This window comes from Balaenoptera physalus (genome assembly GCF_965194825.1).
Source record: "Balaenoptera physalus genome assembly, chromosome: 20".
NCBI lineage: Eukaryota > Metazoa > Chordata > Mammalia > Artiodactyla > Balaenopteridae > Balaenoptera > Balaenoptera physalus.
Genome location: NC_138901.1, coordinates 10,029,543 through 10,056,337, shown reverse-complemented (window position 1 = coordinate 10,056,337; position 26,795 = coordinate 10,029,543). Strand labels below are relative to the sequence as shown.

The following is a 26,795-nucleotide window of genomic DNA, read 5'->3' as shown; positions in this document are numbered from 1 at the left end:
TCCAACAGGCAGTAGGCGGGGTTCCGGCGGCGGGGTGGGGTGGATAGAAAGGAGGAGGATTTGGTTCAACACCCAAACTGAGGCCACGACGCTGAAACACACAATTCCAAGTTTAATGTTTTCTGGAAGAGCACTGGGGCAGCACAAAGCAGGAGGCGGGCGCCCTGCTCCCCAGCTCACCCACAGATATGCACAGTTTTTAAAGTCTGACCAGCAGAAGTCCTTCAGAGGGAAGGATGTGCAGACCCCAGACCCAATAGCCAGGCTCAGGGAGGGCAGAGGGGATCGGTCAAGATCAGGGGTTAGCAGGCAGTGGGAAGGAAGGCTCCTGTAGGGGCTTAGGGCCCGAGCAGGCAGGGTGACCCTGGCCCTGGGCGTTGATGTAGAGAAGTGGGGAAGGGCTGCCGGGCCAAAGTCAGCCACGGGCCAGAGCACCAATCCAGGCAGCTCCCCACTCCAGGCATCCCCCCAGCCCCCCTCAGAGTGGAGGTTCTGACCCCAGTGGTTGGGACGTGCCCTCTCTCCCCTCTCAGAGGCTGAGTCGTGCCGGAGCTCCTGAGACAGGCAGCGGGGAGCTTTCCGGTCCCTTCCAGCTCTCCCCTGCTCTGGGGCCCAGGAAAGCCCCTTCTGCATTGTTCTTAGGCTGCTGGTCAAAGAGGCCCCAGGGGAGGGTGCTGGGGCGCTGAGTGGTGAACTCTCCGGGAAGCAGGACTCTGAGATGGTGTGTGAAGAGTTTCTACTGAAAAAGTTGTATAAGCAAGACAGCTGCTACAAAACCAAAGGCCCTGGTTCCTTCCACAGCTGACCCGTGGGAGAGAAGGGACAGAAAGCCAATGCCAGCATGCAGGCGTGGAGGCCCCGTCCAGGACGCAAGGGTGGGGTGGGGGAGTGGGCAGAGCCATACCGGGATGCAGGGCTCTGCTGGGTTGTACTGAGCTTGGCTCCTCACAGAAGCCTCTGCCGCCAGGAGCCTGCGGGCTCCGGTGAGCAAGCTGCTCAGCAGCGCAGAGACCACGGCCGAGGGCTTGGCTGTCCCTCTCAGGAGCCGACACTGGCTGCCCAGTTCGAACCCCCTCACCGTTGTGGCTCAGAAAGACCAGCTGAGCCCTCGGGCAAGGCCACAGGAATGTCCACGGGATGTGGACGTCAGTCCAGCTGTCCCCCAAGAAGCTTCCTACGTGGCCTAAAATATTAAGCCAGACATGGTTTTCCGGTCCCCACGCCCCCCACCCCCTTCCCCTGTCACCCTTGGCATCCGCTTTAGATCTTCTCTTACAGGAAGTCTCCTGCAGCGTTGAGGGGAGACAGCCCTCCTGCCTGGAGCCAGCGAGGCTGGCAGAAAGGCAAAACTAATAATGCCTCCCTTTCTTTTCCATGGTTTACTTTGCTCCTTTCACAACCTTGAGAATTGGCTTAATTATTCCCAGCAATGGGAGCAAGGGTGGCTTACTCTGGGACACCCTGGCGCGTCGTGGCACGCGTGCAGGGGTCACTCGAGGACGTGCACACAGAGGGGAGCTCTTGCGGGCACCCGCCTGGTGATTTCATGTGCGCACACGGCACGGCCTGGGACCACACAGCCGATGTTGCTTCCCACTCCCGCGAGGGGCGTCATGTCGAATGCCAAAGCTGGGGACGTGTGGGCCGGGGAAACCCGGGTCGGGGAGGGGGTCTGGCGGAGCAGGGCGGGGCACGGGGACAACGGGAGGTTAGCCTGCGGCGATGGAGCAGGAGGTCTGCGGGCGGCTAGGGCTCAGTGGCGGGCTTGACCAGGTAGCCACTGAAGGTGATGTAGGTGTCAAACTCATCGCTGAAGATGGCGTTTTCGCGTTCGCCCTTGAAGAGGCGCACCCACACCTCGTCTTGGTCCTGCAGCTCCAGCATCAGGCTCTGGCTCTGCATGATGCTGCGGTCGCTCACCTGGGCGTACAGGATCACCACCTCCTCCCCGTTCTTCATGATGTGCAGGTATGTCTCCTTCTGGTTCCAGGTGTGTACGTTGAGGCTGAAGAAGTAGATGCCGGGCACGTAGCAGTAGAATTTTCCCGTGAACATGTTGAAGTGGCCGTAGAGGTTCACGAACTCCGTGTCGAAAATCACCGTCTGGTAGTAGTCGTTGCTATGCAGGGGCTTCTTCCTGCCCACCGAAAAGGCGGCGTAGTGGTTCTTGCACCGGTCCCCGGGGGCCCCCATGGACCCCTTCTGCCCTTTGGGTCCCGTGTGGCCCCTGGCGCCCACGGAGCCTGTTTTGCCATATTTGCCTTGCAGGCCCCGATCTCCTCGGTCGCCCTTCTCACCTAAATGGGACGGGAAAACACGTGGCGTCAAGCAACCTCAAGGATTATTCTATTTTCATCCAGAAGCAATCTTTTTTTTTTTTTTTTTTTCCTTCTTGAAAGTCCTGGCGAAGAAAAGGGAATGTATGGGTTTATCCAAAAGCAACAGGAGCAGCAGCCGAGCCCACGGCTCCCTCCAAACAAATGACTTACAGACACAAGGGCTGGGCCTGAGGATCTGGGACCCGGGCCGCTTGGCTTCCCGATTCAATTGTCCCAGACTGTGCAAGGTTATCTGCTGCTCACGGGACCGTGAATCTGAGGCTTGCGGTGCAAAGGCAGGTGGGGTGAGACCCCCAGCTGCCCTGAGGTTCCTTCCCCTGTGGATCCCTCCCCCAAGCCCTCCTCTTGGAAAGGGACCAGAGCCTCAGAGACGGAATTTCCTTCTCCCCGCTAGATGACAGCATGCCTCTGCTCGGTGCCCTGAGGGAGCCATTCTGCTCCTGCCCCCTCCTCCCTAACTCCATCTTCTGCCCTGCCCTCCAGTCAGGACAGAGCAGTGCCCCCTCCCCACGGGACGGTCCCCCCTGCTGGTCTCTGTGCCTGACCTTTCAGGATGGTGATGTTGATCTGGGGCACTGGGATGGCCTGGTACATGGGAGTACCAGGGTCACAGCAGCGAAAGCACCGGGATGCGGGGGGCTCCTCTTCCTGCCTGGAGTTGTATGTTTCATGCTTTTCTTCATCCCTAAGGGAGTAAAGACATCACCGTGAAAGCCAAGAGCTCTCAGAGCCAGGAACTCTTCTCTCTTCTGCCACCAGAGGGCCTAGGGTCCCTGTCTCGCCTTCTCTCATCTGGATGTGTGAGGCTGTGTTAATTTTCCCTCCACAGAGACTGCGTTGGCTCTTGGCAAATTCTGAGGCTTTTAGTGAAGGTTCAGAAAGAGCCCCCTGCCCTCTGTTGACAGCAATGACAGTCGTGGAAACAACGATAACAAAAACGGCAATAATTTGAGGAGCTTGGCAAGATAGAGGCTACATGGGAGAAATCTGGCATGTGACATGCCAGTGGGGTGACTGGACATCCCCTTCATGTATCTAGGATTCTAGAAGATGCTATGTTAAGCTGACTCGTTTGCAAATGAGAGGGCTCAACCAGATCTGCTCCTGGGGGGCGGGGGGCGGGGGCAGCGACAGCCCCATGCTGCTACCTCGAGGCGTCACACTGCACTGCACCGTGCTCTCTGCTTGCAGCTCTTTGGCTGTGCCATCTTGGAGGTGGCACAGTCCCTCTTGAAGGGTCAGCTCTTTGTCTCACTCTGCTCCCATATTCAGACCACAGACAATCCAGGAAATGGATCTATACACCCTAAACTCAGCCACCTACAAGCCCTAGACTCCCAGATGGACCCCCCCCAACCTCTCACCAGAAGTCTCCATTTAGAGATTCAACAAGCCCCACATATGAGATGTGTCCCAAACTGATGGCCCATCACTGCCACTCATCCCTAGAATCTTCTCTTTCCAAACCCTGTTCACAGCAGCAGCAGCACCACCAGTCGCCCAGAATGGAACCCTCAGCCTCACTGCAGATGCTTCTCTGGCCTCACAAATCCATTCTGAGGATCATGGAGTCCTGAGGAGTCAGCCCACCCCACCATCAAAGTACCTCCAGGAGCTGGGCCCTCGGCTCTCCTCACCTCTAGGGACCACTGCTGTTCTGAATGCCCTCCTGGAATTCATCTCTCCCTTGCCAATTCATCCTCTGTTCCGCCACCCTCCAGCATTCTTTCTAGGACACCATGAAATTTAAACCTCTCCATGACTCCCCTGTAGATGAAGTTCCAGAGAGACCCCTTCCCACCAGGCTCATCTTCCCTCGCATCCTCCACCCTCCGGCATCCAACCCCCATACCCAAACGACCTACCAGCCCTTACACTGCCAGACACTGGAATGGCCACACTTCACATGTGCCATCCTGGCTGCCAGGCAGCTTTCCCCTTCTGTGCCTGGGATGCTCCTCAGGTGTCCTTCAAGACACAGTCACTTCTCCTCCTAGCCTTCCCCAACCCCCCCCGCCACCGCCCTGCCACGTCCACACCGTGGACACACTGAACTGGATCGTGTGTGTCTGTCCCCCCATAGCTTTGGAGTTCCTGGATGCCAGTGACTGTGTCATTCACGTGTGTGTCCCCAGTGCCTAGAGGATGGCCAGACCAATAACGGCCCTCAATCAATGTTTGTTGAATGAAAAGAAGAAGGAAGAAGAGGAGAAGGAGAAGAAAAGACAAAGAAGAAGAATGATGTTACTTTGCCCCAAATCCTATGCAATTCCATTGTACTCCAAGATAGCCCGAAGCCTCAGGTATCAAGTCAGCCCAAAGCTCAAAGTGATAAAGAAACTCAAAGTCAGCATCAGGTGTCTAGAACCTCACGTTTGATGAATGACATTTTCATGAGTAATCCTAAGCATTTTATGTATCCCTACAAAATATCCCAAATAGCCTGGAGTCTATATATCATTGAAGCTCATATATATGAAGACAGCGCCATTTGGAAGAAATTCATAACTTTTCAAGGAAAGCCACCACTTCTTGTGCCAGTCTTCGGCCACCATCCCCCATCTTGCAATGTGATCAGACATCAGGGTGGTGGAGATCAGCTCTCAGCCCAGCACCATCCCTGTCTCCTACTTCCAGGTGGGACTTAGAACCCTAGCAGATATTCTCAAAGGACAGGCGAGGATGCAAAGAAACCGAGAGCTGGGGGTTGGGGTTTGGTGTGTTCTTTTTCTAAGGATGTGTCTGCAGAACCTCACGCAGACCCACATTCCCCTGGGGCTGGAATGAGGCTGGGTTACTGTCCGCAGTTTCAGATAACAGGACCGGGTCACTGACAGGAGAAATGGCGCCTCTGTCCCCCAGCAGCGGCTCCTCGGCCTCGGCCTCTGCTCCTTCCCCTCTAGCTGCCAGTGAGCCCCCTGGGGCACCTGAACCCCAGGCTCACCCCCGCCGCTGAGCCGGCGCTCCTGCATCCACACCGCACAGCCTCACCTCTCAGCGTGGTCCAGCGGTGGCTCCCTGGTCCCCTCCTGCTCCTGCTGCCCAAGGGGCACGCGGCCCAGCACCGGGCCACAGGCGAAGGCCAGCAGCAGGCAGCACGCCAGCGCGAGTCCCAGCCCACGGGGGCCCATCTTCCCGCTGAGCCCTGCTGGGGAGACACACGGGGAGGACACGGGTTGGAAGGGCCCTGCAGGGAACAAGCCTGCAGTGCTTGCCCGGCCCACTAAGCGCTTCAGCTGCCGCTCTTCCTGGGACGGCGATCACACACTCACACTCACACACACACTCACACAAGCTCAACATACATACTCACAAACCCTGGTGCACATTCCTGCACATATACACATGCCCTCACACACGCACATACTCACACCCGTTCTCACACACTCAATACACACTCATACACAAATACACTCTGTACACACTCAAGACACTCGGTACACTTACACACACCAGACTCACACTCTCTTGTGTTTACACTTGCACACTCAACACACTCACGTGTACTCTGGTGCACTCACGTGCATGTACATATGCTCACATGCACACATGCATGCCCACACCTGGCCTTCACACTCTCAGCACACTCACAGACTTATACGCACAGACTCACACACCCTCACGCACACACCCTGGGGCCGGGCTGGCGTTGGAGCACCAGGCCACCTGCTGCCACTGAGCATGGCTCTGCCTGGCCCCCCACGCCTCCCAGGAAGGAGACCCCTCAACCCTGAGCTCTGCAGATGATCGTGTCTCGGCCCTGTTAGGACAATGAGCAAAATCCCTAATAAATTTGGGGGTTCCACTGTCCAGGGACTTTGCCCCAGCCTGCACTGTGGGGCCTGGTGGGCAGGGAGGTGCTGACACGTCGCTCTGTGGCCACCAGGGGGCGCAAGAGCGTGTCCTCGAGCATCTGATGTCGGGCTGGGGGCACCCAGCCACAGAGGGCATTTATTGTCATCGAAGCCAGCCCCATGTCTCTCCAAAAAGCTCTGGATCGGACCCTCTTTGTCCAGGATTGAGATAGTCCTTCCAGAAAGAACTGTCCACTGGGCGTTCCCAGTGAGCCCACAAGGGGGCAGTGCTTGGGCTGAAAACAGACAAAACATCCCACTGGTTTCTCACCGTCAGAGGTATCACCCTGGCTAACCCCAGCTGTGGGATTTACACGCGTGCCTCAGCCGTTTCTGGTGTGTGGAGTCAGAAGTCACACGTGCCTCGACTGTTTCTGGTGGCTGGGAAACCTCCCCATCACGGAGGGGGCGACGGTGGTCAATCCCAGCCCATTTTGTTCACCGAATCATACAATTTAACACCAAAAGGGCTGACAAGGACACCTAATTGGACCCTCTGGCCTGCACAGTGAAAGAACTGAGGCCGGGGGAGTAAGAACGCCTCCACCCTACCCCTGCAGCTGGGCTGGGGCCGGGGACCAGGCATCGTGGGGGGGGGGGGGGAGCAAAGCATCAAAGCAAGGGAACAGCCTCAGAAGGTCCTGTCTGATTTGTCTTTAATTCCTCTTTCATGTCTAAGGAAAACTAAAACTGAGACAGATTTCTGTTTTTGTCGGTAATCGTCTACCCAGATGAATGCTCCTTTCACGCATCTCGGGCCGCCATGGACCTCCTTCAACTCCATGGCTCAGAGGCCTCGCAGCCGGTGAGGGCACGACCCTCTCTGCGGGGCCGACTCTTTGGCTTTGTTCTTTATTCTGCGCGTTAGTAGGCTCGCTGTTTTAGCTCTGAAGGCAGAATGCTCTGGCCGCCCTCACTGCTGGAGCCGCGTGCCAAGTCAGGAGAACCTGGGGGAGGCAGCGGACTGGGAACCAGAGCCGAGGCTCTCCCGGTGGATCCTCAGTGATGTGCTATGAGACTCTGAGCCAGGAAGCCTGGCCTCCCCGGGAATCCCCCCACCCCCTGAACCCACACTTCTGCCCGCTCTTCAATTCTCTGCACAACCCCCATCCCCTGCAGTGGATTAGCTGGGCCCCCCACCTCCACGTCCTCTACCTGCCAAGGGTCAGGACCCAGAGACCTTCCAAACGACAGAGAGACTGCTTGGACCAGCTCCCCTACTCAAAATGTCCACTACCTCCCCTCCACTTGGCAAAGAAAATTTGTACGTGTAAATGTAATTTATAAAATACATATTAAAAGAATCTCTCCCTCTCTCTCCTCACCCCCTCTACCCATCTATCATTTCTCCAGGCTCCTTGCCAGGGTGGGCACCACCCTCCCCAGTCTGCTCCCACCCTTCGCCTGCATTGCCCAGCACCCCTCATCCCGTGTTCGAGCTCCCTGCTTCACGTACTGCAACGTACATACACATCACCTGGGAAATCTTGTGAAAATGCAGATTCTGATTGGGCAGATCTGGGACAGACATTTCCCAAAAGCCCCCAGGTGCTGCCAAGGCACCACACTTTGAGCACCAGGTTCCAGCCCCACCCCCAAACTCCTGGCACCTGCCCACCTGCCCGCATCCTTCTCCCCTGGCCAGGAGCACCCTTTGTCCTCTTCTCTTCTGCTAATAACCAGGCTAACAGGACTGACAACTGCCCCAGGCCCGGTGCTGGGCATCCCTGCATCATTTCCACTCATCCTTACAACCCTAAATGTTACGGTTCCTTCTGAGAACACTTCTTCGTTAATAGTTTTCACCCCATCACAGGTCTCGTATGGACCCGCGGTGAATCTTTTAAGGAGACAATATTCATTCATTATTAGACTGAATTTACCAATGAAGAAACCGTGATGAGAAGTCGATTAGCCTAAGGCTGCCCACTTTTTAAGCCATGGGGGCTGGATTTGAATTCAACAGGCTGCCCTCAGATCACATCAAAATCCTACCCAAGGGACCTCCCTGGTGGCGCAGTGGTTAAGAATCCGCCTGCCAACGCAGGGGACACGGGTTCAATCCCTGGTCCGGGAAGGTCCCACATGCCGCAGAGCAACTAAGCCCGTGCGCCACAACTACTGAAACCCGCCAGCTCTAGGGCGTGTGCTCCACAACAAAAGAAGCCACCGCAACAAAGAGTAGCCCCTGCTCTCCGCAACTAGAGAAAGCCCGCACGCAGCAACAAAGACCCAACGCAGCCAAAAAAATAAAAATAAAATCCTACCCAAGACCCAACTCAGGTGCTTCATATTCCTTCTGAAGGCCTCCCAGACCCTCAACTGGAACAAACTCTCCCTGCTCTTTTTTGCTTGCGTTTCTCATATTGTCTCATTCTGCAGAGAGTTTTTCTTGGCCTAGAAGATTCTGCACAGCAGACCCGTGACCTCCTCTGGACTTGGGATATGGTCTTGTTCATCTTGGACCCACCAAGCATCCTGCAGCACCCTGAACTCAAAAAATATTTGTCAGATTGAATTCTCCAAATTTGTTTATTGCCCTATTTCTGTATTTCCTCTGTTTCTCCTTGGCACCTTGACAATTACTCTCCTTTTCCTTTTCAATGCCAAGCTTGCATCCCTTGAAAGGAAAAGAGGTTTTCCTTTCTTCAAACATTTTTTTTTCCTGAATCCAAAGTAATATATATTCATTTGGGAAAAGCTGGAAAATAACAGCAAAAGAAAGTAAAGAGCTATCTTGGACTCCTTTGTCCCCAGGGTTCCTCAGCCTCGGCACCGTTGGCATATGGGCTGGATCAGCCTTTGTCGTGGGGGGCTGTCCTGTGCATTGTAGGATGTTTAGCAGCGTCTCTGGACTCCACCCACTAGATTCCATCAGCACAGCCCCACCCCCAGCTGTGACAATCAAAAACATCTCCAGACTTTGCCACGTATCCCCTGAGAGGCAGAAATCCTCCCAGCTGAGAATCAGTCCTCTACCCTCAATGGAAGTACACTTTTGCACGTTGGTACGTCTCTTTCTAAGTCTGGAAAAGGGAGTTTCTGTACCTAGATAGAAGAGATGGGGACCAGGATGCAGCCGGTGCAGGGGTGATGATATCAGTGGGGGTGGGGCCCGTAATGACCCAGCAAAGAGTCGGAGGTGCCAGGAGGACTGAGTGAGGGCAGCAGAGGCTGGTGGTTCTCCTCAAGGACCTCCTCTTTGGAGTCAAAGCAAACCCAGATTGAAAGCTTTCCCTCTTCGAAACTATCTTCAGAACGCTTTTACCAAGTCCCACAGCAAAGTCAACATCATGAAATTATGATCATTTTACTCACTTTTGGGCAAAAACAGTATTGCCCAACATCTAACCAAACTTGGCTCCAGCCCTCTTTAGCAATTTCCAGTGAAACGAAGTGCCCTGCAAGGGGGGAGGTATGCCCCCAGGAAGGTGACCCAAAGAACATGCTGTGCTCAGTGAGGCAGGTCCGGGGAGCAGCCCCCAGGACTCCTTGGCCAGTGGTGTGTAACCCTTGTGAATCTGGGCCCGAGTGGTCCAGTCTCCTGGCTGCCTTGCGGTCAAGACATCTGAGGTTAATTCCAACATGACTCAGAACTGGACTTGCCTACCCCAAACCCTGCAAAGACATTCATTTTCCAAATTCCATAGCAATTCCATGAACATCTTTATCTCCCACCCACTCCCTTCAGGACCCGCAGCTCCTCCACTCCCCTCTCCTCAACCCTCCCCATCTCCCTGCATCTTAACTTCCCCCAGCAAGGAAGAACCCCCCTCTACAGTAGGTGGGAGGGGAAAAGGAGGAATTGGGTCAATGACAGGGTCCGGAGGAAGGCAGGAAGTCTGAGAACACTTCCTGGTTAATGATTTTTATCCTCCCAGCCCTCGAATGGATCTGTGGTGAATCCTTTAAGGAGGCAATATTCATACACAAGTTCAAGTTTCCTTATATCCGTTTAAAATCGGTCCTGTCATTTTGGGGGGCCCGCCCACCTCCATGGTGTCATGCCTGTGTTCTCACAGTGAACTCCTAGCCCTCAGGCTCCACATGTTTGCCTTCTGTCTTGTTGCCAACCCCGCCCAGTGCCCTTTGACAAAAGCATTTTATAAACCTGGTTTTCCCTCTTCCTTAATCCTCATCGGGTAACCAGCTGTTCTGAGAGGCCAGAAGCCTAGGATCTCACTGGATTAGAAGGAGTTTAGAAGACAAGTCGAAATGCCCATGTAGCTCAGGAATTCCCTCTCAGCAGAAAACTGAACACAGGGGCTTCCCTGGTGGTGCAGTGGTTGAGAATCTGCCTGCCAATGCAGGAGACACGGATTCGAGCCCTGGTCTGGGAAGATCCCACATGCCGTGGAGCAACTGGGCCCGTGAGCCACAATTACTGAGCCTGCGCGTCTGGAGCCTGTGCTCCGCAACAAGAGAGGCCGTGATAGTGAGAGGTCCGTGCACCGCGATGAAGAGTGGCCCCCGCTTGCCACAACTAGAGAAAGCCCTCGCACAGAAACGAAGACCCAACACAGCCATAAATAAATTAATTAATTAAAAAAAAAATTGCAGCCTCCCTTTTAAAAAAAAAAAGAAAACTGAACACAGGCATGGTTTACTGGATGCCCGTGATTTGCACAGCATCGGGTAAGAGCTTGGGAGACAGTGATTCCACCGCAGATTAAATATACTCCCTGACCTCAAGATTACCATCCATGGGGACTTCCCTGGTGGTCCAGTGGTTAAGGATCCGCTTTCCAATGCAGGGGACGCTGGTTCGATCCCTGGTCGGGGAACTAAGATCCCACATGCCACAGGACAACTAAGCCCACGGGACAACTAAGCCCATGCCCTGCGACTAGAGAGAAGCCCATGTGCCGCCACGAAGATCCCGAGTGCCAAAACTAAGCTCCGACGCAGCCAAATAGATACAAATAAATAAGTATTAAAAAAAAAAAAAAAGATTACTGTCCAGTGAAGGAGACAGATATGTACACAATCACAGCTCAAGGCAGAGCAGCAGATGTTGACTCAAAATGTGACACTCTAGGCCTGTGCTGTCCACTGCAGTGGCCGCTAGCCACCTGTGGCTATTTCATTTTAAACCAATTAAAATTAAAGAACATTCTAGGGACTTCCCTGGCGGTCCAGTGGTTAAGACTCCGCACCTCCACTGCAGGGGGCGCGGATTAGATTCCTGGTCGGGGAACTGAGATCCCGCATGCCGCACAGCATGGCCAAAAAAATAAATTAATTAAATTAAAATAAATTAAAGACCATGCTAAATTCCATTCCTCAGTCACGATAGCCACATTCCAGGGGCTCAACGGCTACAGGGAGGTGGGAGCTACCTTATTGGACTGCACAGAACATTTCAATCACTGCAGAAAGCTCTGTTGGGCGGCTCTGTTCTATTAAGATGAAGTTGGGGGGTGGGGGAGTAGGAACTATGAACAAACAGCGGGCCAGAAATCTGGGAGTCATTTAGACGCCTTCCTCTCACATATCCGCCACATCGAGTCAGTCATCAAGCCTCTTTAATACCTCCTGAAGGTCTCTGCTCCTCCGTACCATTTGATGCTTTCCAGGAGCTCTGGCTGTGTCCCAGACCTCAATTCACCCAAAACAAATATCTTTGTCTGGCTTGTCTAGGGCCTGGACCCCACCCCCATATTTTACATGCTTCTCCCGAGGAAGCTTGGCACAAGACAGGACTGTCTCCCACACCTAAGGTCTTCTAGGTCAAGCAGGCAATGTGGACCAGCATCCAATCCGTCCCTGTTTCAACACAGCATCAACCATCCCTCAGCCACCAGCAATCCTTCCACACATCTGCTCCTGCCACCCTCCCCTCCCCGGGATCTTCTCTACCAGAAAGGAAGCCCTGGGGCTGCCCCTCTGTGCTTCGACATCTGGCGGAAATTCTCCTGTTGAGACACTCAGAGCTCTCCAGTTGCTGCAGGAGGTTCCCTGGACTCAGATCCTGGGGTGCCCAGAAAAGAGAAAGCCCCATGTTGGGGTGTCCCTCTGGCCCTGATGACCATCGGGATTGTCTAACACATGACGTCTGCTTTCCTTCCCCAGAAGCCATTCATCACACTCATTTTCCACTTACCAGACTCCTCTGGTGATGGGCAGGAGAGAGGTAGAGTGGCTTCCACTTGATAAATGACGTTTGCCAATCCCAGGAAGCCATTTCATATCTACTTTTCCCTTCTGTAATGGGGCAGCCCCAGCCGGTCTCGGACCCTCTCCTGCTTCCTCCCAACCTTGCAGAGGAAGCAGCAGTGGGGGCTGGGAATCCTTTATTAGAGGAGCTCTGGTCCACTGGAGGTGAGCTGTGCCTTTCCCAAAAGATGAGGGCACCCTGGCGCCCAGTTCACTTGCTGAATCTCCCTCTTTCCCTTTTTCCAAGAAGCTGTTCTCTGGCTTAGAGGAAGAGAGTTTATTTTTTTTAAGGTTTGGGGGTTTATTTGGTTACCTCCAAAGCCCAAGGCCAGCGATAGAGATGGGGTCTTCCAGGGCTACTTGCTAATTAATAAGCGAGGGCTTCCTTTGTGCTGACTTGGGATAAAACAGTGAAGGAAAGAGGGGCCAGGCATCCTCCCCGTCCTGAAACATCTCCATCCTCTCCTGAGGCAATTCACTGCGCCTAGACCAGGAGAGGCTTACCTGGAGCTGAGAGAAGACACTGCCTAAGTTTCTGCCCAGGCCCTGCAAACTAGGAGACCACGTGGGCTGCAGGCGGCGGGCCTTCGGGGGCACCTGTCCAGCCCAGCCTCCCCAGTGCAAACAAAGATTTCCTTGACTAGAGCCCTGTCCTTAGATCACCTCCCAGCTGTGAGGCCTCAGGCGGCAGGCTTGCCCCGCGCTTTGAGAACCGTGTGAGAGAGAAGAGCTACTGACAGCTCGTGCCTTGCCGTGAGCCCGCGCCGCAGGTGGCCTGGCCCACGTCCCACTGCCCCGCAGCGGCGACACCCTCGGGGGCTGACCGTTCCCAAGACGGAGGGAGGAAAAAAGCTGGGAATTCCACGGCCTGTGCCCCGACCTCACCATCCCTTTTACAAGCACCACACCGTTTTTCGTTTTCTAGGGCCTGGAAATCACTGCCGCGTTTTACAGCCATCTCCGGGGAAAGCTTGGCAAAAGGTAGAACTTTGTCCCACATCTAACGGCTTCTAAGTCAAGAGTACAATTTAGCTCAGCATCCAGTCGGTCCTGCCACTGCCTGCTCCAGCCCAGACTGCTCTGGTTGAGATCACCGATGTCCAGCTCCTGCACGCTGCAGGGCGCCTGCCGGCGATGACCACCCACCTCCCCGCCCCCGATCCGGCCCACGCTGTCTCCCTGTGTTTACCCTCCATGACCTCCCCCTTAGCGACAGGTGTTTTCCAGACCGTGTCCTCAGCCCTCAGCCCCTCTCACTCCAAACACTTTCCCCCCATCGTTTCCTGTGTGATAGCTTCAGCGGACAGCTCCTTGATCCTTGTCCCCAGCAGGCGTCCCTGGCCACCAAGCTCTAGGCCTGCGCTCTCCAGAACATTGGCCTCTGGCCTCTGGGGCCAGTTAAATTCTTTACAACTAAACATAGTGAAAAATTCCATTCTCGGCCACTCGAGCACATTTTAAATGGCTACCCTCTTGGACGGCACAGCTGGGAGGACACCTCCATCATCGCAGTCCTACTGCACAGCGCGGGTCCGGACCCAGATATCCAGCTGTCTTCAGATCACGTCCTCTTCGCTCTGTCGTAAGATGCTCAAGCCCCCAGTTAGTTCACTGTCTTCTTCCCCAGCCCCCTCCATCCCTGCTTCTCCCCCTGCGCTTACAGCTGTTCGCACAGGGCCCCCAGGCCGGCATCTCGGAGCTCTACAGACTTTGGCCTCTCTTGCACCGTAACCAGGCCTCCTGGCAGTCTCTCCTCTCCCTCCCTTCGGGCGCTGTCACTGCTTCTTTCTCAGCCCTGCGCTGGTCTCCCCGTCTCTCCTCTACCTTCCAAACTGCTGGCCAGAGGCAGCTTTCAAACCTGCAGATCTGAATGCCCCCCCTTGACTCAAAAGGCTTCCATGAAAATAAAGGAAACATTTAAGCCCTGCACTTCACCATCTGCCTCCCACCTCATCTCTGGCCCCCTCGTGCCCACCCCTGCACGTGTATCCTTCACTCCAGCCAACTGGAGCCACCGGAAGTCCCAAGTCACACCACGGTCTCGTCCTCTGTCTCTTTCTCCTGCCACCTTCCTCGTCGCTGTGTCCTTCAGAGCACGGCCTGATGCCACCTCCTCCAGGAAGTTTCCTCCCCCAGTATCTAGCACAGACCGGCTTCCTTGTCTGGTCCCCCCACAGACCAGGAGGTCCTAATACACAGGAGATGTGTCTCAGTTCACACGTGTCTCCAGTGCCTGGGGTCTGACTTTCAGTATTGACCGAACTCCACAGTCCCTTTCAGCCCTTCCCAAGTAGCAGAGCCATCGTCCAAAGAGGACTCAAGCCAGTGTGTTCAAATCTCTAATTCAGGTTGGGGGTGGTTTGGGGTGGGGGGAGAAGGGAGATGGGGAGAGTGACCCAGGGCACACTATTTTATTTTATTTATTTATTTATTTTTGGCCACACCATGCACTATGCAGCATCTTAGTTCCCCGACCAGAGATCGAACCCATGCCCCCTGCAGTGCGAGCGTGAAGTCTTAACCACTGGACCGCCAGGGAATTCCCAGGTCACACTATTAAGTGTCATCAGAACGCTGAATCCCGATGTGACCAGGTAGCCATCTTTTCCTCAAGTGCTCCTCTTATCAGCACTCAGAAAGCCTCCTGCTTCAAAAAGAGTTACAAGCGCTCGCTTCGGCAGCACATATACTAAAACTAGAACGATACAGAGAAGATTCGCATGGCCCCTGAACAAGGATGACACGCAAAATCGTGAAGCGTTCCATATTTTTAGATGTAGAGAACGGACTTGAGGACATGGGGAGGGGGAAGGGTAAGCTGGGACAAAGAGAGAGAGTGGCATGGACATGTATACACTACCAAATGTAAAATAGATAGCTAGTGGGAAGCAGCCTCATAGCACAGGGAGATCAGCTCTGTGCTTTGTGACCACCTAGAGGGGTGGGAGGGAGATGCAAGAGGGAGGAGATATGGGGATATATGTATATGTATAGCTGATTCACTTTGTTATACAGCAGAAACTAACACACCACTGTAAAGCAATTATACTCCAATAAAGATGTTAAAAAGTAAATAAATAGAGTGAGATGCAAAATAATTAATTAATTCATTTTTAAAAAAGAGTTACAACCCATTGCTTCCATCAGCCAAAGTTACAAACCACCTCAATGTCCTGCAAAAGCAGTCTAATCAAACAAATGATGGCGCAGCCACACAATGGAAAACTAAAGACAAGGTGGTTGGTCAGGCTGGCAAACTCAAATGCCTTCAGCCATTGACCATGGGCTGGGTGTAATGTGACAGGGAGGGGCGGAGATTGCTTCGAACCCAGAAACACATGCTCCGTTTAAAGGCATTTAAATAAATAAATAAATGATGCTGGGAGGGGGAGGGGCAACTTCAGCTGGTAGCACCAAGGGCTGACCTCTGTAAACAGACGAATATCTACTGGCGTGGAAAGATGTTCGTAAAATGCTGATGAGTGAAAATGCAGGTTGAAAACATACATACATAAAAACACATCCACACATGCACGTACATTAGCCCAGAGATTTGAAGGCCACCCACCTGGCTGCTAACAGCGATTATCTCTGGGTGATGAAAATATAGACGTTTGCCATTTTCTTATTTTGGGGTCTCTGGGGTTTTCCCCTATAACCGTCACATATTTTTTCACATTAAGTACACATTATTTTCCACTTCGACAAATGATAAGTAAGCCCCACCCTGGGGACTAAGAGAGCATTTTGTTTATTCCGGGGAATTTGAGTCTTTGCCTAGAAAAGGAGAACGGGGGAGGGGCTTGAGGATGGTGTGGCAAGTTTGTGGCTCAGGCGGGACTGTGGGGGATATAAACTGCCCTCGTGCTGAAGTCCCACCTTCTTTTTTTTTTTTTTTTTTTAGAGAATTTTTTATGTATTTATTTTTGGCTGCATTGGGTCTTTGTCGCTGCACGCGGGCTTTCTCTCATTTCGGTGAGCGGGGGCTACTCTTCATTGTGGTGCGCGGGCTTCTCATTGCAGTGGCTTCTCTTGTTGTGGAGCACGGGCTCTAGGTGCGCAGGCTTCAGTAGTTGCGGCACGCAGGCTCAGTAGTTGTGGCTCGCGAGCTCTAGAGCGCAGGCTCAGTAGTTGTGGCTCACGGGCTTAGCTGCTCTGCGGCATGTTGGATTTTCCCAGACCAGGGCTCGAACCTGTGTCCCCTGCATTGGCAGGCGGATTTTTAACCACTGTGCCACCAGGGAAGCCCAGAAGTCCCACGTTCTTTCGCAAGTGTTTGTTGAGTGTCTACTGCCCACTGGGAAGAGGGCTGGATTCTAGGGACACGGTGGAACAAGAGGAAGATAAGGCCCTCCCCTGGGGCAGCTGAACCCTGGAGTTACCGTGGGTACTGATTACGCCGGGAAAGGCACCCAAGTGGGGCTAGAATCAGGCCAGCCAGAGAGAACACATTTTCTAGAAGCAGGGGATTTGTTCTGCCTTTGACACACCAGTCACTGGTGTACTTGCCACTGAAGGAAGCTGCCTGCAGCCACAAAACAGGAGAAAATGGAGCCAAATCTTTGAGGCCATCATCAGGACTTCTGCTCAACAGCCAGGCGAGTTAACGGGCCCAGGAGCAGCCCCGTCATTTAGCAGAGATTCCTTCTAACAGAGCTCTGGTTAAGCACCTGCTACCTGCCGGGCTCTGGGCACGTGCTTTATGGAGGCTACCGAACTTGTCCCCTACAATCACCTCGATTTCTCAGAGGAACAAATGGGCTCAGAGGGAGGGAGTCACTCACCCCAGGCCCTGCCATGGCAGGGGCTGCAGCTCAGGTGAGACCCAGGTGTGTCTGACAGCAGAGCTCCTGCCACTTCGCCTCGAGGGGGCCTCCAGGAAGATGCCGGGTAGGTAGGATAGGCTGGTCCTGACAAACCACCGTCCTGAGGGCGGTGTCCACCTGCTAAGCTCACTCGGTTATGGTGGGAACAGTGGCAGCAGCCCCAGGCCCTGGGGAACTTATCCCCCAGCTGAGACCTCGCATTCATCCCTTCAGCAGATTGCTGAGGGCCTGCTCCGTGCCTGGCACCATGCGGGGCACCAGGGATCCGTGATAACCGTCCTCATCCAAGCAATGTGCTAAGACATCCCGGCGCCAGCATCTTAACAACCACCACTGGAGCTCAGCTCCTTTGGGTTTAGGCACAGAGTCACCAGGAACCTCCCTCACACCTCAGAATGGAAGGGGCATGGGGGCTGTGGCCCACTGAATGTGCATTTTGAAGGCACTGCTTTTGCAGGGTAGAGAGAAAACAGTGCATGGGTGAGCTCTGCAGGGGAGGGGAGGGGGAAGCCCACATCTCACAGGGATGGTAAACGGTTCCACCCTGACCCCCATGCCCTCTGATACTCAGAAGCAAAGGGGACTGAGGCCGAGTGCAGCTTGCAGGAGGGAACGATGTAAAGAATTGACATTCTTTACAGGGGGTGCAGTGAGCGTGCCCTGTGTCTGCCCATCCCTGGGGGCTGCCAGGGGTCAGCTGTGGGAGGGGTCCCACAGGAGACATCCCTGCAGAGAGGGAACCGGGAGCAGAACGGAACAGAAGGGGGAAGGGCAGGCATCAGACTCCAGCCCAGCGCCCCAGCTGCCCGGCCCTGGTTCTGCTTGCTCTGCAGGGCCCGTTCTCAGGGTCTCCTCCTTGTAGGTCCAGCCAGTTTACAGAACCACGGGTCTTGCTCTCATAGCTATACCTTAAGGGGTCGGGGGTAGATGTCCTGAATGCTGGAAGACCTGAGTGCCACGGCCACCCCAAACCCCACCCAGACCCACCCATCTCTCACCAGAACTCACTGTAGACTCTTCACAAGCAGAAAGGGCCCAAGTGTTTCCAAGCGCACCCCAGTCCCCCACGCTGACCACCAGCCTCAGAACCTGCAGGGCAGAGCTGCAGGCCCCAGCCCAGCCGACGCCTGGCCTGCATCCACCCGCAGCTCCCCCAGGGCTGGCAGCCTTCTCAGGCAAGGTCCTTTTCCTTCGCTGGTCCCCAGGGCAGAGGGCAGCTGGTAACCAGATGTCCCCACTTGGGGACGGGGTGCAACGGAGGCGAAAGGTTTGGGGCCTCCCCCCAAGTGTGGATTCACCAGCGGCAGGCAGCAACGTCTGACCCAGCGCAAGGCACCAAGCACCTGGCGTCCGCATGCTCCCCACCGCCCCCACTGCCCGCCCCGCCTGCCTGCCTCTTTTCCCGCCTGCCTGCCTCTTTTCCCGCGCTCCCTTCCCATCCTGCCTCCTGCCCGCAGTCTCCTGCTCTGCTCCATCTCATTTCAAGGAAACTTCCTACAGGAGCCAGGGAGGTGGTCAGTCAGGGAGGTGGTCGGACACGGAGGCGCAGGATGGGACAGGATGCCCCAGGAGGACTGTGCCAGTGCCGCCCACAGCTGGAGAGGGTTTGACTCCAAAGGCCTCTGGGCAGGCCAGGGACACCCCGGTGGGCAGTGGGGGGCCTCCGGCGCTTCTGCCCACACCATTCCTGCTTTGAGCCCAATTCTGGGAAGCAAGCGTGGGCAAGGATGAGCGGCTTCCCGGCGTCCGGGCGCCGCTCCCACCTCCAGCTGCTCAGGCCCCTCTCAGCTGCAACCTTGACAAAGACCCAGAGCTAAAGCTGCCCCCAATGAGCTCAAGAGCTCCCACTCCTGCTCACAGCGTCGAGCCCCTCCCCGAGAGGCAGGAAGACAAGGGTCAGAGGTCACAGGCTGCAGTGGCAGAAGTTTCGCTGCGGGGTTTGGGGAGGAGGAAAAGCGCCAGCGTGCTCGCTTCTGCATGTCCGTGGTTAAGAGCAGAACTGGTCCTGCCAGGCTGAGGATGCCTGGGCGGGGCCCCAAGAATCCTGAATCCTGGGCCCCGTGGAACCGGCTCACTGGGCTGCCCCTAGAGCACGGAAGGAAGCTTTGTTCAGGCTTTGATGGTCCTTTTCCAAATCCTTCTCCAAGTGGGCAGATGTTCCCTCCTACTGTGTGAGGGGTCAGGGAGGTGTCTGGGGTCCTGTCCAGGGAGCTGCCTTGTCTCATTTGCCTTTACGAGAAGGCAGGTTTCAGCAGGTAAAAATAGGAAGAAAATAATAAACCTCTGCCCACACGGTAGTTACACCACCAAGATGAAGTGCCCCAGGAGACCATCGCCCCCACTTAAGATCTCTGGACTCTCAGGGCAGGGAGATGAGGCTGCTTCCGAAACACTCCCATCTCTCTCCAGTGGATGGGCAGGCAGAGTTACCTTAAGTAGTCAGCAGAGTGTGGGGACCATAACAGAAAGGAAACTTTTTATTCTTCCCTTCCTTTGCAAACTATCACCACCACCTCTCCCCTAGGGCCCTGGAGCCTCAGCCACCAGAGCTCCAGGAACAGGGACCCGTGCAAAGGTTCCGCCCCTGAAGACAAAAACGCAATGGCAAGCTCCTGTCCGGTGAGGGCGCCCAGCAGCACGACTGTATCTACAAAATTCTTTTCATCTTTGTTTTGATGGGTGAAGTTCAATGCCAGAATATTTGGTTTATGAGTCACGCTAATTACAGCTGGGGGTGGGGCGGGGGGGCGGAGGGGCGGGTAGGGCGGGAGGCACCAGGAAGAATAACAGAAAGAAGCATGTTCCAAAAAAATTATGCTGTGCTGGTTGCCCTAAATAGGGAGGTTACCTCCCAGGAATGAGGAGGGAGTTGCCTGCACCCTTCCTGGGGCCATGTCGGCCTTCTCGGCTCCCACCTGTGAACGTGCCCCTCACTGGATGGCTGCCCTGCCCCAGACAGGCAGCGGTGGCCTCTGGCAGAAAGAGGGCCCATCCGAGGCCTCTGGCACCTACATTTGTCTGTCGCCCTGACCTGCTGCTCACCCAGCAGCATGTTCCTTGGCATCCCAAGAGACTCAAGATGGGAGAAGGAAGACAGAGAGAGCCAGAGGAGAGGGCTAGAGTCCCTGGGAAGCAGACCCTGGCTGTCCTTCTGGCCCCAGGGAACTTTCTCTGTGGGCAGCTGGGAAGTGGAAATTTGGAAACTTGAGAAGCTTGGGTTCGAGCTTCGGCTTGGAAAGTTGTGCATCCTTGAGCAAGTCACATGCCTTCTCTGGGCACAGAGATGCAGGCCTCGGGTTCTCCATCTACTGCCTCTGGGCAAGTCATAGCCTCTCTGAGCTTTTCAGGGGTGAGAGTGCCATTGATAGAATTGTTGAGAATCAGCATTTGCTCATTGCTTGCTGTGTGGGAAACATACACACACACACACACACACACACACACACACACACACACACATCCATGGCTGCCATTATTTATATTGCCACTGTTGTTGTTGGGTCATCTCTAAGCCCCACCTCAGCTCTCAGGTCAAGAGGGAGAGTGGAGAAGGGGGACCAGAAAGGGCAGCTCAACCCTCTGCACCCCCCACCTCCCCTTCACCTATATTTTTCCCACCTCTCTAGTTGGCAAAGACAGTGAGCAGGCCTCCTGGAGAATGTACTTCCCATAGCAGGCCTCTCCCTGCAGTACGCACAGGCAAGTGCCTCTATTTGTGAACTTGCGCGTGGGGCTGTCCGCCTGCTTCCCTGAACTATAAAAAGCAAAGGCCTAGCGTCTCTGAGGACCTCACATCCTCCCCCAGGGACCCAGGATGTAGCTAGTGGTTGAGAAAACTCAGTTTCTCAGGACACTCCCCATTTTCAAAGCTTGGAAAGAGGAAGCTCCAAGTGTGCCAAACTGCCTCCCTTCTTAGAAACCAAGTGAGATAGAGGAGACAGGAGCAAGTCACAGAGAGAAGCAGCTTCCTCCCTTCCTCCCAAGTGGATTAGGAGGGCCCGTGAGCACCTAAAGCACGTTGGGGTTCCCACGGAAGACACAGCAGCTGTCCAGGAATCGGCACGGTGGGACCCAGGCTAACACGACATGGGTGCCCAGGACAGGTGGGGATCACACCTGTGCCGTGGAGATGCTTGGTACTTGGTAGTGCACAGTCCAGACGCTCAAGGGCAGCTCAGTGACCCGGGCCCAGACCAGGGCCACATTCAGTGGTGTGGGCAGACCAGAGGGTCCCCCGAGAGGGACATTATTTTTTCCTGTCCAGGCTGGATCCCCTCCAGGAACACCAAAGCCATTAGATGCAGGGGCCAAAGCCGGCATTCCCTGTTCTGTGTAGGGTCCAAGTTGCCCACAGGCAGGGCTGGCTCTCAGACAGTCCAGGCGCTATTGGGGTGGGGTCTCCCCACCAGGTGCAGAGGTGACTTGGGTATCACTCCGTTCCCTTTCACACCCAGGGAAGAGTGAAGCAAGATAAACACGCCACAAAAATCGGGGGAGGTAACAATCATTCCTGACAGCATCTGTCTGCCACGGAAGCCCCCTGATCCCTGGTCAACAGAGGGAAACCACGGCCACGGCTCTCCACGGCACCTCGGCTCCGAAGGGAGTATCAGGAAGCGGCCCTTCTCCGCCAACTCCTGGTCTTTCTGCCCTTTTGCCGCAACTGCCCTCTGGCCCCTCCCACCCCGCTCCTCGCCCCATATAGGTGTCTGCTCCGCGACCAGGCTGAAGCCAGGAAAAGGAGCACTGGGTCCCCCTCCTTCCCGCCACCCCCGCTACGGCCACGTCCCGTCCGCCAGGCCACCTACCTCCAGCCACCAGCGTCCGGGAGCGAGCGGGGCGCCCGCGTCCTCCCCGCGGCCTCTCTTAGAGCATCTCCCAGCGGCGGAGCCACCTCCCAGCCAGGTCGGGGGAAGACCAGACTTGTCGAAGGAGAGAGCAGGCAGGAAGGAAAAAGTCCTCCGGGAAGAGGGCGCAGAAAGTTGTCGGGGTGCCGGACAGCCGGCCGCTCCCCGGCACCTGGATCTCCTCGGCTACAAGGTCTCTTTGGCCAGAAGCGGAAACGCGGTTTCTCGAAAGTAGAGGAAGAACCGAAGAAAGCGGGACAGACGCGTAAAGAGCAAACCCGGGCCAGATGTGAGTGTCCGCGGAGCCTCGAACGCTCCCAGCGCATTTTATCCAAACAGCAGCCGCCGAGGATTAACTGTGTGTGTGCCCGGGGGGGAGGGGAGCCCAGCGCAGCCCTCCTCCTGGCTACCCTGGGAGCTGGCGGGGGCCGGGGACTGGGGACTGGGGGCGGGGCTCTGAGAGTCCGGAAGTCCCTCCAGGTGCGGGAGTGGCCGGGGGTCCAGGACTAGGAAGGCTGGGAACTCCGAGTTGCTGGGTGGCAGGGGGATGGGCTCCAAGGAGCTCCTGGCGCGCTTGCAGCCAAGCCCCTGGAATCCGTCCCCAGATGGTGGCAGAACTGAGACATCCACCTGGGGTCCGGGGACCATGGACAGGTCTGGGGGAATCTGTGAACCCCCGAAACAGAACGCAAACTTGCATGTGTGCCCGTGTGTGTACACACATGTGCGTTGTTGGACGCTGATGGTCTAATACTTTGATCAGATTCTTGGAGGAGTCTGCGATCCGGAGGTTAAGAACCCTGGCTGGGGGTGCAGACTTCCCAGGGGACGTGAGAGCCAGGGCAGGGCGGGCGGGGCCAGCAGGAAAGTCAGCATTTCTCAGTCTCCAGCAGGCCTTTTATTCCTTGATATGAAAAACAGACATTTTTCTCCATCTTAAACAACTTCCTTGGCCCCTCCTCGCATCCTGATAAGCTGCCCTAGGCTTCTCAAGAGCTGCCCCTGGTCAGGCTGGTCTCCATCCCCAAAGTCTGAGTCCGGATAGTTCTAGAATCTTATCAAATCAAGAGAAGAGGAAGGATCTGGCCTGAGGATCACAACTTTGCTGTAATGATAACGGTTTTCTTTCTTTTGTGTTTCTCCCCCTCTCCCATGGTCTCTCCAATCTGTTTGGATGCCCTCCCTGCACTTTTTGTTTTGTCATCACTCCTCCCAGGGCCTCTCCCTCTGGCTACACCTGGACAGGAGATGTAGAAGCAGGGGTGCCGGATTGGGATACTCGGGGCAAAGCAGACTGAGTCTCACTCTTGCTTGCCTTGGAATTTCTTCTCCACCTCTCCTCCCCATGCGTCTGCCTGGAAGGCTAAGAAATCAAAACAGGAGGACGAGGGGTGTGCATTTCTGACATCCACCTGACACACCTTCTCGCCGGGGCAAGCTGAGAATGATGGAGATGAAAGAAGACGGAGGGCTCCAGGCGCGGGAAAGACCCTGGCCACCAACCTGCTCCTGTGGGAGCAGAAGGGCAAGTGGTCCTGATGCTCCGTGACCCTGGAGAACTTCAAGGGCACCGCGGCAAGATTAAGTACAGGCATCTCCCCTGGAGATGTGGTTTCATTTCAGCTGGCATTAAAAGACTCAGAACTGCTCATGATCTTTGGCGTGTGTCTGAGACTTGGCAAACCCTACATCCCCGGTTGCTGATCCACACAGGAAAACCCAGAGATAAACTCATCTTCGTTCCCACGCATAACCCAAGGACGTGTCCTGGTAAACAAGACCCGGGCCCAGCACACCCACTGACCTTCCTCTAGTTGCTCTGTCCTCAAATAACCTTCGCAGCAGGGTGACAGCAACACTAGAGAAGAGGCAAGTAGGCTACATCTTCATGAAGCCTCTGTGGGACCTTCGTCTGGGACGTTAGAGGATTTGGGTCTTTCTCAGAACTCCTAGGAACGGGGAACCCCCTGAGAGCAATGGGAAAACTCCCTGTTGCCCTACCCAGGAGACTCAGACCTGGGAAAGTCCTGGACCAATACCAGAATTCAATGCACACAAAGTTGGGCATGCAGCTTGGAAGAGAAAGAGATGCGAAGTTGGAAGATTTGTCCCCCTCTTGCCCCCCATGCAAGACGGCTTTGGTGTTGAAAAACTAAAAGATAGTTACCTTTAAGATCCTTCCAAGACATGAACTCAGAGGCCCAATATAGAGCAGAGCTCTAGAAATACAGCCAGACAATGACCATCTCTTCCTGCAGCAGCTAGCTTGTTCTAACAGGAGTCTTTGCGTCCTCAGCCAGGTGATGCTGCCCTACCTTGGCGAGCCTTAGTCCCCTTGCCTGTAAAGCAGAGCCAGGTCCAGGGTGTCTTACTGGAACCCGTGAGGACAGATGTGCCTAGAATAGGCCACAACTATCACTAGAGCATCTTACCCAGTAGGCTTTGGGCAGGGCCCCTTCATCAGACACTTACATAGTCCTAAGTGGGACAAATAAAGGGCATGCATAGTCTCCCAACAGTTCAAGTCACATTGTTCTGTGAAATTTGTTTTGTGCCAAATTTAGGGGAACACTAAGTTTTCAGAGTTTTTTGTACTGGGGGATTTGGGGTAAAGCATGAGAATGTTTGTTATAACTATCAGTGTTACAGGTATAATCTTCTTCCCTCTCTCCTCTTGGGTTGAGTCCCCACATCTTCCAAGAGTTAGGAAGAGATGACTCATTTTTTTGAGGCAGAAACTGGGGGTTAGGGGGTGTTGATATTAAATGTGGCAACAAGAGCCTGGGGTTTCCCAAGATATTCATGAGAAAGAGAAGTCTCAGAGGTGAGGGAAGTTCCAGAGAATGGGAACTGAAGTCTGAGTACATGTTGGGTAGTGCCACCAGGGCCCACGACTCAAGCCAACAGGCAACTGGGCAAAGATTCGCAAGGCTAGGCTCCCAAAGAAAGCAAAGTCAGCTCTCAATAAAAGAAATATTATATCACGCAAATGGAGCTGGCCAGGGCCCTGATGCCCTTTGTCAGGTACTTCCTTACTGCTTTAAAATGGTAAGTAGGAAAGATTTGGCAATGCTTGATTCTCTCCATCGTGGCCAAAGCCACCCGCCCCCAGCAACCAGGGCGGAATGTTCTCAGTTCAGCAAATATCTTCCCGTCAGCCAGTCTGGGTCAGCTCTAGGACAAGAGTCATGGTGAAAAACCAAAATTAACGAATTAGAACCCATAAGCCAGCAGCAGTGACTGGGGGAGATTTCATCAGCCCTGTGATGGGTCAGAGGCCAAGGCCAACCAGAATGATGAGCCCTCCCACCCCAAAGAGGTCTCTTAAGTTCCCAGAAGAGCCGTAGGCCACACCCACCCTGGAATTCCCTAGGAGCTCACACCTCCTGCACAAGGATGTCTGAGCCAAACTCCTAAAGTCTTCCTGAACATTCATTCCCAAGTGGCTCCACGTTCTCAGACAAGGGCAGCTCATGGGATGTAAAACCCAGTGGCTGGATCATGGTGCTGGGAGGGGGGCACATTCCCTGGAATCCCTGCCCAGACGCAGCACATTCTGTGCACTCCCTGGTTTGGCAATTCCTTCTCTCTCCCTGGGCATGTCACTGTGCTCACTCTGCTTGTTTTCTCATCCTCGGAAAAAACTACATGACCTCGGTTAACGTCGGCAAGGCGCTCGGTTCCAGATAAGCACAGCCTGTCATTAGCGGCGCTGTGATTTTTCCCCCTGAGGCCCTAACATTCTGTCTCTCCCGGCTATTTTGGGCCAGGCTGCCCAGCCATCCCACTCTCAAGGGCAGAGACTGGTATTGCAAACTTCTGAATTCCCTTCCAAAGGGTAGCGACAGGCAGGCTCGGATGGTGGCGTCCCACTGCCAAGGGATGGGGGTGGGAGAGCCTCCGTGGAGAGTTGGAAAAGGAGCTGAGATGGAAACTTGGCAGCCAGACCCAGCCTCCCTGGCCGCTGGCCCATCCTCATTGCTCCTGGATGGCGCTGCTGGTGTTCTGGAAGGGTTGGGGGCAGGTGGGAATCAGACTGGCAGCTGCAAGGATGGAACAGGCTAATCTGCTGTGATCCTCACACCTGGAGAAGATACTCTCACTATAAGGAAGACTGCCCTCTGGACTCCAGGCCAAGATGGGAGGTCAGGGATCGGAAAATACACTCACCGTCTTACTTTTGCCCTTTATATGCTTTCCGACTCTAATCAAGCCATTAAATGCCCCATGCCTCGGTTTCTCCATCTCTCAACATTTACTCCCCTATTTTGGGAATTCCTTTCCAGCACTTTCAGTTACACAGAGATAGTCCTAGACGGACCGGTTAGGTAATACTACTTTACTTGATGTACAAAATAGGAGGGCCCCCTGGTGGACTGCACGATTCTAGGCATTTCACTCTGAAATGAATGAGTGAATGAGTAAGTAGACACATGAATGAACAATTAAAGTGAAGAATTTTTAGTCTTTTATGCAGAAACAAAAGGAGGAGAGAATTTCCAGGAGAAGGTCACGGTGAAGTCTCCTAGGATGCAAAGAAGACAAGGACAATGAAACTCAGAAGGAAAACCTGGTTGTACATGATTGTAGACTGGGAGGAAGGCAATTCCATGCCACAGCCTCCCGGGAAGGCAGGGTCTATTCACCAGAGGATGCAAGTCCCCTTTGATCTAATCATTTTTCTTCTAGGAATTTATCCTACAGAAATAATTGTGCTCATATAAGTAAATTCTGGGATATGCCCGGAAGCATCACTGTAATCTAGAAAGATCA

General features: G+C 54.5%; 1 protein-coding gene and 1 long non-coding RNA gene across 4 annotated transcripts in view; both read right to left on the bottom strand.

Moving 5' to 3' along the window:
• Positions 1–26,795, bottom strand: part of LOC309650967 — a 356,435-nt gene that overhangs the window by 6,189 nt on the left and 323,451 nt on the right. The gene's annotated exons all lie outside the window — the stretch shown is intronic.
• C1QTNF1 (C1q and TNF related 1) lies at positions 96–24,634 on the bottom strand. 3 transcript variants are annotated; one of them, XM_082443038.1, is made up of 4 exons: positions 23,827–24,634; positions 5,331–5,487; positions 2,885–3,024; positions 96–2,297 (listed from the first exon to the last, which is right to left on the bottom strand). In XM_082443038.1, exons 2-4 carry the CDS (start codon positions 5,468–5,470, stop codon positions 1,747–1,749), a joined length of 831 nt encoding a protein of 276 aa, XP_082299164.1. In that variant the 5' UTR covers positions 5,471–5,487; positions 23,827–24,634; the 3' UTR covers positions 96–1,746. The 3 variants fall into 3 exon arrangements, with proteins under 3 accessions (XP_082299164.1, XP_082299163.1, XP_082299162.1); XM_082443037.1 differs by lacking the exon at positions 23,827–24,634 and adding an exon at positions 21,984–22,418 and having other exon boundaries at positions 5,331–5,484; XM_082443036.1 differs by lacking the exon at positions 23,827–24,634 and adding an exon at positions 21,984–22,417.